The 12,639-nt window shown below is 48.5% G+C and overlaps 1 protein-coding gene across 1 annotated transcript in view; it reads right to left on the bottom strand.

Annotated features, from left to right (window-relative positions):
• Positions 1-12,639, bottom strand: part of LOC125454291 (sterol 26-hydroxylase, mitochondrial) — a 57,280-nt gene that overhangs the window by 41,923 nt on the left and 2,718 nt on the right. Inside the window, exon 2 of the mRNA XM_059647548.1 lies at positions 1,845-2,035. Coding sequence (XP_059503531.1) covers positions 1,845-2,035 — 191 coding nt within the window. The remainder of the gene's footprint in view (positions 1-1,844; positions 2,036-12,639) is intronic.

Raw genomic sequence — 12,639 nt, 5'->3', positions numbered from 1 at the left:
TACCAGCTGCGCAATCCAGACCTTATCTAAATCTAGCCTTTGGTCACTCTCTCGTTCATGACTTCCCTTAAAAATTTTGATTGTTTAAGGTGCATTGCATTTCCTCAATCTGCCTATTAAAATGAATCTCTGTATTACATTTCGTTTCACCAGTCTACACCCATTTAAAGGTTGTCATTTGCTGTTCATTCATTTCGAAGTTCCCATCATCTGGAAATCTTAAATGATGCCTTGTATAACCCAAGTCCAGAGCCACATGTAAAATGGGGGTGATGGTGACGTAGTGGTGATATCTATCCCTGAACTAGGAATCTTGAGACCCCCCTTGATATTCTGGGAATGTGGGACCAAATCTCACCACAGCAATGAGAGGAATTTAAATTCAATAAATAAAAGAAAAATAAAATTTTAATGTAAAGCATGATAACCATCCCCAGCATTCTTTTTATTCATGGGATGAGGCTATCACTGACCAGGCCAGCATTTATTGTCCATCCCTAATTGCCCTGAGGGCAGTTCAGAGGCAACCACATTGCTGTGGGTTTGGACTCACTTATACGTCAGACCAGGTGAGGTGGCAGATTTATTTCCCTGAAGGTCATGAGTGAACGAGTTGAGTTTTTCCAATAATTGTTTCATGGTTATTAGTACACTCTTAGTTCTAATCCTTTTTTCCTCTATTGAATTCAAATTCCACCATCAGCCTTTGCGGGATTTGAACCTGGGTCCCCAGAACATGAGCTGAGCTTCTCGAATATTAGTCTAGTGATGATGCCACTAGACAATCACCTCCCCTTTTAAGCAATTGTCATAAAGGTCTAAGAATAGGAAATGTCCTCCTTATCGGACCTCCATGTGACTCCTTATCCCCAACCACGTGGCTGACACTAATGGCGTAACAAGCTATTCAGTATGAGGGATGGACCACAAATACTGGCCTTGCCAACAATGTTCACTTCCCTTGAAAGAGGAAACAGACGTCAAAAGAAAGGTTTTGAGAGAGTGCTCAGAGAGAGAATATTTTCTCTTGTGGGAAAAGCTTCATCAGAGGCCATCTGATGTAAAATAGTCTTTGAGATTTTGATTTGATTTGATGTATTATTGTCACATGTAGCAAGATACAGTGAAAAGCACTGGGTTATGTGCTAACCAGACAAAATCCTACATTACATTAATACATCATTGTAATAGGGAACTTGGAAGACAATTCTTCACTCAGAGTGCAAAAAGATGGAACTCGTTATCACAGAGTGGTTGAAGTGAATATTATTGACACATTTCAGGGGAAACTAACTAAGATTATTGGGGGGAAAGGAGAATAGAAGGTCACAATGATGGATCTAAATGGGGAAAGACAGGAGGAAGCTTGCCGAACATAGGATTCAGAGTAGGCCATTCAGCCCTTTGAACCTGCTCCAACATTCAATATCGCCATGGTTGCTCATCCAACTCAGTACCCTGCTCCCCCATTCTCCCCATACCCTTTGATCCCTGTAATCTAAAGAACAGTATCTACATCTTTCTTGAAAATCTTCAATACTTTGGCCTCAACAGTTTTCTGTGTCAGAGAATTGCACAGGAGCATAAACACCAGCACCAACTGGCTGGGTTAAATGGTCGCTTTTATATCCTTTGTACCAGGTCTCGTGAAGCTTTGGGTGTTGCCCTGTGTTAAAGGCAGCTATTATAATGTAGTTACAGGTAGCAGGCTGCCATTGCTACCTTCCAGCTCACGTCCCCGCAGCTTCAGCTCACTTGGGTCCTGACCCTCACTTCGGGAAGTCATTTATCACTAAACAACTGAGCCCTGGTAGTTTGTATTGCATGCTGCCCACAGTACTCACTCACAAAGCGGTCCATAAGCTTTCCCTCTCAACTCTCTGTACTCTCGCCAGTGCGGCATTTGGGACCGCACTGGGTATTTACCCTCCTGTCGCAAAACCTGCTCAATCAAATTGGCAGTGGCCACATTGATGACAGTGATGGGGCCGAACTTAGTCTTCCAGATGGGACCAAACATCTTCTTCTGCACAATCTGCAAAAGGAATGAGAGAAAAGAAAGTAAATCATTCTGAGATTTGTCAGGTTTTGGCAGTGTGGTCACCACGCGTCAGTGGAATGGAAACGTCATCATCGCAGAGTCTCACGTGTTTCAACGAAATGGCTGCTCATTTTTCTGAGATACAAAGGAGACAGCAGCTCTGACAATGTAGTTTTTGTCTCATTGAGGGTGGATCAGGACCAATGGGACGGAGAATCAGCAGTTAAAGTTACAGCCTTCACAATAATCATCTTTGAAAACTCCTGCGAAACTGTGTAATTCACTCCATAAACTTTTATATCTCTCTTTCTGTGTTTAAATTGACTCCTTAAAGCCCACCTCTTTGATCAAACTTTTGGTGACTTGCCCTACTAACTCTTTACAGAATTCAGAGTCAAATAAAGATGGCTACACAGCAACTTGCTGTTAAATACTGCCTAGTTCTGAGGAGTGTTATCAGACAGGTTTGGGCCCATAGCGATACTTCTCTCCCATGGGTCTGGCCATCCTAAAACACATTGGCCTTCTTTGCAAGTGGAATTGGGTTCAGAACTAAGGATCTCTTACTTCAATTATACAGGATGTTGGTGAGACCACAACTGGAGTATTTCATGCAGTTTTGACTTCCCTACCTCAGAAAGGTTGATTTATTCATGGATTTAGTGTTGTCACATGTACTGAGATACAATGAAAAGTGTTGTTTTGTGTGCTCTACAGGCAGATCGTACCATACAAAGTGCATCAGGGTGGAGAATAGATTGCAGAATGCACTGTTAATGCTGCAAAGAACATGCAGGGAGTGAGGTCAGAGTTAACATTTCAGAGGTTCGTTCAAAAGTCTGATAATAGCAGGGGAGATGCTCTTCTTAAATCTATTCATATGCATATTCAACCTTTTATATCTTCTGCTTGATGGAAGAGGGGGGAAGAAAGATGTACTTGATGCAGAGGGAGTGCTGTGGAATCACACTAAGCTGATGCTGAGGATATCAGGGCTGTCACAGGAGGAGGAATTGGTTCATCTCGGCCTGTATTCACTAGAGCTTAAAAAGCTGAGAGGGGAACTGTTTTATATCTGATGTATGAAATTCTAATGGGGCTGAACAGCCTCGATGCAGAGACAATGTTTCCTCTGACTCACGCGTCTAGTCTCCCACAGGTTATGGGGTAAACCATTCTGCGGCGAGATAAGGAAATACTGCTTCACCCTGTAGAATTCTTAACCACAGAAGATTGTGGAGGCCAAGTCACTAAGTATATGCAAGAAAGAGATAGAAAAACTTCTGAACTTCATCAGGGGCTTGGTGGAAAAGTGAGGAGTATGATGGAATGCTCCCCATTTGCCTGAATGAGTGCAGTTCCAACAACGCTCTAAATGCTTGACATCATTCAGAACAAAACAGCCTGTTTGATTGGCACGACATCCACAAACATCCACTCCCTCCACCACCAACGCTCAGTAGCAGCAGTGTGTACTATCCACAAGATGCACTGCAGAAATTCACCAAAGATCCTCAGACAGCACCTTCAAAACCCACGACCACTTCCATCTGGAAGGGCAGCTGATACATGGGAACACCATCACCCCCAAGATCCACTCCAAGCCACTCACCATCCTGACTTGGAAATATATCGCCGCGACTTCATTGTCACTGGGTCAAAATCCTGGAATTCCATCCCTAAGGGCATTGTGAGTCAACCTGAAACATATGGACTGCAGTAGGTCAAGACATCAGCTCATCACCACCTGCTCAAGGGCGACCAGGCACAGGCAATAAATGCTGGTCCAGTCAGTGATGCCCAAGGCAAATAAGGAGATTAGGGGGATTTCAATGACAACTTCCAAAAGATAAATTCTTAACAAGGAAACATTTCTGAAGCCATGTGAAAACAGTAAAAGATTAAATACTTCAAAAAGCCAATGCAGGTCAAATGGGCTGAATTCCCCCTTTATGTAATGTGAAACTCCATTGTTATATGATTTTGGAAATTTGGACACACGCGATGCCTGGTTTTATAGCCAGTCCAAGTCATATCAGAAGTCAACACAGAAAATGTTGAAAACACTCAGTGGGTCCAGCATCAGCTGTGGATTTTTGGGTGGCTCAATGGTTAGCATTGCTGCCTCACGGTACCCAGGACCCAGGTTTGATTCCACCCTCGGGTGGCTGTCCGCGCAGAGTTTGCACATTCTCCCTGTATCTGCGAGGATTTCCTCTGGGTGCTCTGGTTTCCTCTGATCCAAAGATGTGCAGTTTAGGTGGATTGGCCAGGCTAAATTGCCCATCATGTTCAGGGATGTGTAGATTAGGTGGTCTCTCGGGGGATGAGTCTGGGTGGGATGTTTTGAGGGTCAGTGTGGACTTGTTGGGCCGAAGAGCCTGCTTCCACACTGTAGGGATTCTATGAAACTGAGTTGATAGGTGGAATCGTCCCAGGCCCTGACTAAAATGGGCTCTGGAGAGAAATTTGGGAGAATTCAGTGCAATCACTAAGATTCACTGAATCTTACTGCATCTTTGTCTTCTTTTGGAGCGTACTTCTCAAATGCATTCACTCTTTTTATGATTGTTATCTAAATTATTATGTCAAATGTCTGATACAGGGCAATTTTTCCCCTCACAGGTGACAAGCTTATCTAGCGAGTTTTGAGAAGAATTGTAACTCAGGTTGAGGTTCTGGATGTGAGATTGCTCGCTGATGTGGAAGGTTCATTTTCAGACGTTTTGTCACCATTCTATGTAACATCATCAGCGAACCTCCGACGAAGCGCTGGTGTTATGTCCTGCTTTCTATTTATCTGGTTAGGTTTCCTTGGGTTGGTGATGTAATTTCCTGTGTTGGTGATGTTATTTCCTGTTCTTTTTCTCAGGGGATGGGAGATTGATTTGGAGCCAACGTGTGTGTTGATGGAGTTCCGGTTGGAACGCCATGCTTCTAGGAATTCTCATGCGTGTCTCTGTTTGGCTTGTCCTAGGATGGATGTGTTGTCCCAATCAAAGTGGTGTCCTTCCTTATCTGTATGTAAGGATACTAGTGACAGTGGGTCATGTCGTTTTGTGGCTAGTTGATGTTCATGTATTCTGGTGGCTAGCTTTCTGCCAGAATGAACTTAAAAGACCCTATACAGACAACAAATAAAACAAACGTCATCTACAAAATACCTTGCAAGAACTGTGACAAACACTACATTGGACAAACGTCCATGACACAAACAGGAAGTCTATCCTTGAGTGAATAGACCCGTCTGGCCGCGACCAGGTGTACCTCCGTTGTGCTCCGTCTGCAGGAGTGCTGAAGACGTCGAGCAGCTTGGCGTCCTTCACCGTGCCCATCAGGAATCTGGACGTGACGTCCAGTTGACTCCCCCCACCCGTTGTCCCCACGCCGGATCTTCCATCTGCATCAATGATGCAGTTGAAGTCTCTGCCTAGGATGACCTGCCTGGACGTAGCCGGCAGGGGTGGAAGCCGCTGCAGGACGGCCAACCGCTCACTCCGTACCGCTGGGGCGTACACGTTGATCAGCCTCAGGGGAGCGTTCCTGTAGGCGACGTCAGCCACTAGGAGGCGCCCCCCCCACCACCTCCTGAACTTGAGAGATGGTGAAGTCACGCCCCCGCAGCAGAATAGCCAGGCCCGAGGAGCAGTCATTACCCCCCGACCAGACCAAAGGCCCACAGGTCCAGGCGCCAGACCATTTCCCGTACCTGCCGAGGTGCGGTACCCTGCACTCCTGTGGAAACAGGAGGTCCGCCCTGATGGTGGTCAAGTAGGCCAACGTGGATACACATCTTGCGGTGGACTTGACACTGCGCACATTAATGCTCGCAACTCGTACCACCATTGTGGGCAGTGACCGCAGTACCCTCCCCAAGTCCAAGGTCCAGCCCCTCCATCTGTCCCTTCATGCCCATTGCCTGGGCTAACTGCTGGATGCTCTCCGGGCTCAGGAAACCGTCCGTGATGCCTTCCGGGTGGCATCCCCCCATCGGGGGTACGGAGGCAGGAGGGTCCGGCTCTGGGTCAGGCTGGGGACGTGCTGTTTCCTCCTTCCCGCCTGGAAGTTCCGGGGGGCCCTCCAGTGCCCCAGCGGCACGTGGGCACGTGACTGGGTGTCGGAGGGAGCCTCAGGACGCCTCCCATCACCTAGAAGCGTGGTGCTGCTTTCCTTCTCCCTGGAGATCTTTAACTTCTGCTTCGGGCGGGCCCTCTCTGGAACCCCCTCATCAGAGGAGCTCTTATAGCCCCCCTGTAGCTGCCTCTTCCCGCCTGATGGTTGCGGTTCCTGGGCCCGCCGACGCACCTTCCTCCTCGTATTCCGGACCATCGTCCACTCCCCTGGGTCGCCTGTCACCGCCTCCATCGACTCCGGGTTGTCGGGGGGGAGCGGAGCCTGCAGGGGCGCTTTGCTGGCCTTGTGCCCATCCTGCGGGGCTGCGCCCTCCTGCACAACCTGGCCTTCCTGCACATTAGTGGGGTCCTTGCTGGGCCCTGGTGCCTTCCTCTCCTCCGGGGGGGCTGGCCCCGCATTGCCCCTGCCGGTGACATGTGCGTAGGTGGTCCCCCGCTGCGGGCATGCCCTATAGAGGTGGCCCACTTCCCCGCAAAGGTTGCAGCTTTTCTCTTGTGGGCAATCCTTTGCTCCCTGCAGATGGTGGCTTTGCAGTCGGCCACCACGTGACCTGACCTACCACAGGCATGGCAGACTTTAGGTTGCCCTGCATAGGTCAGGTAGCCCTTGCTCCCGCCGATCGCGAAGCTGGACGGTTGGTGTACGACGTACCCGTCCGCGCCCATCCTCAGCGTCACCGTGACCTGCCTCTTACTGGTCCAGATGCCAAAGGGGTCCATGATGTCGGTTTGGTTCCCTTCCACCTTCACGTACCTTCCAAGGAAGGTCAGGACATCGACTGCTGGCACATGCGGGTTGTACATGTGTACAGTCACCATACGGCTCCTCTGCGCTGGCATCATGAACAGCGGGACAGCGGTCAATACAGAGAGGGGGCCCTCACCTCCTTTCTCCTTGAAAACCTCCAGGAAGCGCTCGCAAAGCTTGGCAGTCCTGAAGGTCACATCGTAAAAACCTCCTCCGGGGAAATCCTGCAGGCAGTAAATGTCCGCAGCAGCGAACCCACAACAGTCCAACAGGACCCTCTTCACGAAGAAGGTGCGGTCCACAGGTGCACCTTCATCCACCTTCTTCACGGAGACACGGATGGTGTTCCGGATCCCCTGACCTGGGGCACAAGCACTTGCCGCAGCCATCGTTGCAGGTTGGCTGCTCCACTGAACCAGCGTTAGGCCGAAGCCAGCATTAAGATCCACTGGTTGCCACACCGGGTACAGTGGATGCAGTATACCACATTGGCAGATGTGCAGGTGAACCTCTGCTTAATATGGAAAGTCATCTTGGGGCCTGGGATAGGGGTGAGGGAGCAGGTGTGGAGGCAAGTGTAGCATTTCCTGCGGTTGCAGGGGAAGGTGCCGGGTGTGGTGGGGTTGGAGGGCAGTGTGGAGCAAACAAGGGAGTCACGGAGAGAGTGGTCTCTCCGGAAAGCAGACAAGGGTGGGGATGGAAAAATGTCTTGGGTGGTGGGGTCGGATTGTAGATGGCGGAAGTGTCGGAGGATGATGCGTTGTATCCGGAGGTTGCAGGACATGTCCATCATGGGCCTCCTGCAGTTGCACAATGATGCCACCCGAAGGTTGCAGGAACAGCAACTCATATTCCGCTTGGGAACCCTGCAGCCCAATGGTATCAATGTGGACTTCACCAGCTTCAAAATCTCCCCTTCCCCCACCGCATCCCAAAACCAGCCCAGTTCATCCCCTCCTACCACTGCACCACACAACCAGCCCAGCTCGTCCCCTCCACCCACTGCATCCCAAAACCAGTCCAACCTGCCTCTGCCTCCCTAACCTGTTCTTCCTCTCCCCCATCCCTTCCTCCCACTCCAAGCCGCACCTCCATCTCCTACCTACTAACCTCATCCCGCCTCCTTGACCTGTCCATCTTCCCTGGACTGATCTATCCCCTCCCTACCTCCTCACCTATACTCTCCTCTCCACCTATCTTGTTTTCTCTCCATCTTCGGTCCGCCTCCCCCTCTCTCCCTATTTATTCCAGAACCCTCACCCCATCCCCCTCTCTGATGAAGGGTCTAGGCCCAAAAGGTCAGCTTTTGTGCTCCTGGGATGCCGCTTGGCCTGCTGTGTTCATCCAGCCTCACATTTTATTATCTTGGGTTATGAGGAATGGGTCTGAATGGGATGCTCCAAGGGTTGGTATGGATGTGTTGGGCCGTAGGGCCTGTTTCCAAACTGTAAGGATTTTGTGATTCTATGATTCTCCATAGTAAATACTGAGGCAAAATATTTGTTTAGTATCTCAGCCTGATCTCCTGCGGTTCCATCCTATAAGGGTGGGAGAGGGCAGAAACACTCATAACTGGTAAGAACAATTTAGGTGTGCATTGGCGATGCCAATTCCCAGACCACAACAGGTTATAGTCCGACAACTTGTTTATCAATTTAACAGGTCCACAGCAGATGCTTTATCCCTAGACCTGCACTCATCCCTGGAACACCTGGACAAGAAAGACACCTCCATCAGACTCCTGCCAATTGACTACAACTCCAAATGCACCATGATCCCCTCCAGACACATCTCCGAACTGTGTGTGACCTTGGTCTCAGCTCCTCCCTCTGCAACTGGATCCTCAGCTTTCTGACCCACAGGCTGCAATCAGTGAGGATAGGGAACTGCACCCCCTCGACAATAACACTCAACACTGGAGACCCCCAACGATGTGTCCTCAGCCCCCCACTGTACTCCCTGTGCACCTACAACTGTGTTGCCAAATTCCCAACGAATGCCATCTACAAGGTCACTGATGACCCCACCGTAGTGGGCTGGATATCTAACAAAGACGAGTCAAAAATACAGAGGGGAGATCGAGGGCTCGGTGATATGGTGCAATGAAAACACTTTGTCTCTCAATGTCAGCAAAACTAAAGAACTGACAATTGACTTCATAAAGAAAGGAGGAGAACACGCCCCCATCTACATCAGCGACTCTGAGATTGACAGGGTGGACAGCGTCGAGTTCCTCGGAGTGACAGTAATGATTTTGGACGGCCCATCCATGTGGGAAGGCACAACAAAACCTCTTCTTCCGCAGGCAGCTCAGGAAATTTGGCATATCCATAGGAACTCACACCAATTTCTACAGGTGCACCACTAAAAGCATACTGTCCGGGTGCACAGCAGCCTGGTACGGCAACTGCTCTGCCCAGGACCGTGAGAAACTACAGAAGGTGGTGTGCACAGCCCAGACCATCATGGAAGCCAACCTCCCATCAATGGGCTCCATTTACACAGCTCACTGCTGCAGAAATGCAGCCAAAACCATCACACCCTGGTAATGATCTCCTACAGCCTCTTCCATCAGGCAGAAGGTACAGAAGCCTAAACACATGCACCAGCAGGTTCAGAAACAGCTTATTCGCAGTTGTTGCTAGCCCTGCAGCGTGTCCAGCGGAGATTCACACGGATGATCCCTGGAATGGTAGGTTTAACGTATGATGAACGGCTAAGGATCCTGGGATTGTACTCATTAGAGTTTGGAAGGTTGAGGGGAGATCTAATAGAAACTTACAAGATAATTTATGGCTTAGAAGGGGTGAACGCTAGGAAGTTGTTTCTGTTAGGCGGGGAGACTAGGACACATGGGCACAGCCTTCAAATTAGAAGGGGTAAATTTAAAACTGAAATGAGGCAACACTTCTTCAGCCAGAGTGTGGTGGGCTTCATTGCCACGGAGTGCAGTGGAGGCCGGGACGTTAGATGCCTTCAAGGCAAAGATCGACAAATTCTTGATCTCACAAGGAATCAAGGGCTCCAGAGAGAGTGCAGGGAAGTGGAGCTGAAATACCCATCAGCCACGATTAAATGGTGAGTGGAGTCGATGGGCCAAATGGCCTTACTTCCACTCCTATGTCTAATGGTCTTATGGTCATCAGACTGCTGAGTGGACTCTCTAGCCTCAAATAACGCTGGCCTTGCTAACATTGATCTTTCCTCGTGCACCCCCTGTACAATGTAACCTGTATGTCTCTGTCTAAGTCTTATTGATCTGTACATCCTTTGAACAAAGAAGAACAAAGAAAATTAGAGCACAGGAACAGGCCATTCGGCCCTCCAAGCCTGAGCCAATCCAGGTCCTCTGTCTAAACCTGTCAGCTATTTTCTAAGGGTCTGTATCCCTTTGCTCCCTGCCCGTCCATGTACCTGTCCAGATACGCCTTAAAAGACACTATCATGCCTGCGTCTACCACCTCTGCTGGCAACGTGTTCCAGGCACCCACCACCCTCTGTGTAAAGAACTTTCCACTCATATCTCCTCTAAACTTTCCTCCTCTCACTTTGAACTAATGACTCTGTGTAATTTAATTCCCCACTCTGGGAGAAAAAGCTTCTTGCTATCCACCCTGTCTATACCCCTCATGATTTTGTAAACCTCAATCAGGTCCCCCCTCACTCTCCATCTTTCAAATGAAAATAATCCTAATCTACTCAACTTTTCTTCATAGCTAGCGCCCTCCATGCCAGGCAACATCCTGGTGAACCTCCTCTGCACCCTCTCCAAAGCATCCACATCCTTTTGGTAATGTGGTGACCAGAACTGTACGCAATACTCTAAATGTGGCCGAATCAAAGTCTTGCACAACTGCAGCATGACCTGCCAACTCTTGTACTCAATACCCCGTCCGATGAAGGAAAGCATGCCGTATGCCTTCTTGACCACTCTATCGACCTGCGTTGTCACCTTCAGGGAACAATGGACCTGAACACCTAGATCTCTCTGAGCATCAATTTTCTCTAGGACTTTTCCATTTACCGTATAGTTCACTCTTGAATCAGATCTTCCAAAATGCATCACCTCGCATTTGCCCAGATTGAATTCCATCTGCCATTTATCTGCGCAACTCTCCAATCTATCTATATTCTGCTGTAATCCCTGATAGTCCCCTTCACTATCTGCTACTCCACCAATCTCTGTGTCATCAGCAAACTTGCTAATCAGACCATCTATACCATCCTCCAAATCATTTATATTGTAATACTCATAGAATCCCTGCAGTATGGAAACAGGCTCTTCGACCCAACATGTCCACACCCTCCAACAGAACATCCCATCCAGAACCGTCCCCCTATAGCCCTCCTAATCTACACATCCCTGAACACTACGGGCAATTTAGCATGGCCAATCCACCTAGCCTGCACATCCTTGGACTGTGGGAGGAAACCCACGCAGAGACGGGGAGAAGTTTCACACAGACAGTCACGTAAGGGTGGCATTGAACCTAGATCCTTGGCGCTGTGAGGCTGCAGTGCTAACCACTGTGGCCCCGTAACACACCATGTGTGGTGAGATCATACAATTTTCATTATAAGCCTGTACTTTTGTACTTGAGTACATGTGATGATAAAATTTAAATCTGAATCTAGTTACTGTTTAACGACCAGGTCATATGGTTTAGGCACATCCCATCTGAACACTCTGTCTAAAACACCACTACTCTATTCCCAACGTCAACTGGACAGCCATTACTTGTCATTCTCCGATAGGGGGCCTCACAGACAGGCACGCAATTAGGCAGTTCCAAATATGAGCTTTCATTTAGGGCAAGCAAAAAGGAACACAAACAAAACAAGTTGGGGCTACAGTTTGCTCACACGATACAAACCAAACATTGACATGATGACCAACAACTAATTCAATAGTCCATGACTAGCTGCAGCACCCAGTTCTCATCTGTGGAACTGGTTGTCAGTTAGGCTCTGTCCATCTTGTAACACCAAAAAAAGCTGAGTAAAAGGAATGTTTCCTTCCCTCTGGTGCCCTCATCCATTTTCTTGGAAGACTATTCCCATTTCTCCAGTTCCTTAACACCCAACACATTACCTCATAGCTTGCTCCAATTGTATAAAGCACAGCATGCCAGGATGATGCAGTGTACTCTGTCCAGATTTAATGGTGCAAAGGCTGGTAGAAATGTTAGATTTACAAACACTGAGGGCATGGTGCAAAGCATGTCTGCAGATTAGCATTTGAAGCCTAAGCATGTTCACTCCACGTGCATTGCAAATGCATGGAGAAATAATTGAAAATGAAATCTGTTGGGAAGAGATTTAGAAGAGCAGCCTTGAGATTGGTGTTCAGAAGTATAATCGATTTTAGAACATAGAACATAGAACAGTACAGCACAGAACAGGCCCTTCAGCCCACAATGTTGTGCTGGCCATTGATCCTCATGTATGCACCCTCAAATTTCTGTGACCATATACATGTCCAGCAGTCTCTTAAATGACCCCAATGACCTTGCTTCCACAACTGCTGCTGGCAACGCATTCCATGCTCTCACAACTCTCTGCGTAAAGAACCTGCCTCTGACATCCCCTCTATACTTTCCACCGACCAGCTTAAAACTATGACCCCGCGTGCTAGCCATTTCTGCCCTGGGAAATAGTCTCTGGCTATCAACTCTATCTATGCCTCTCATTATCTTGTATACCTCAATTAGGTCCCC

Source organism: Stegostoma tigrinum, chromosome 7 (assembly GCF_030684315.1).
Source record: "Stegostoma tigrinum isolate sSteTig4 chromosome 7, sSteTig4.hap1, whole genome shotgun sequence".
Lineage (NCBI taxonomy): Eukaryota > Metazoa > Chordata > Chondrichthyes > Orectolobiformes > Stegostomatidae > Stegostoma > Stegostoma tigrinum.
Note: the sequence above shows the minus strand (reverse complement) of the source record. Positions and strands in the feature narration are given on the sequence as shown.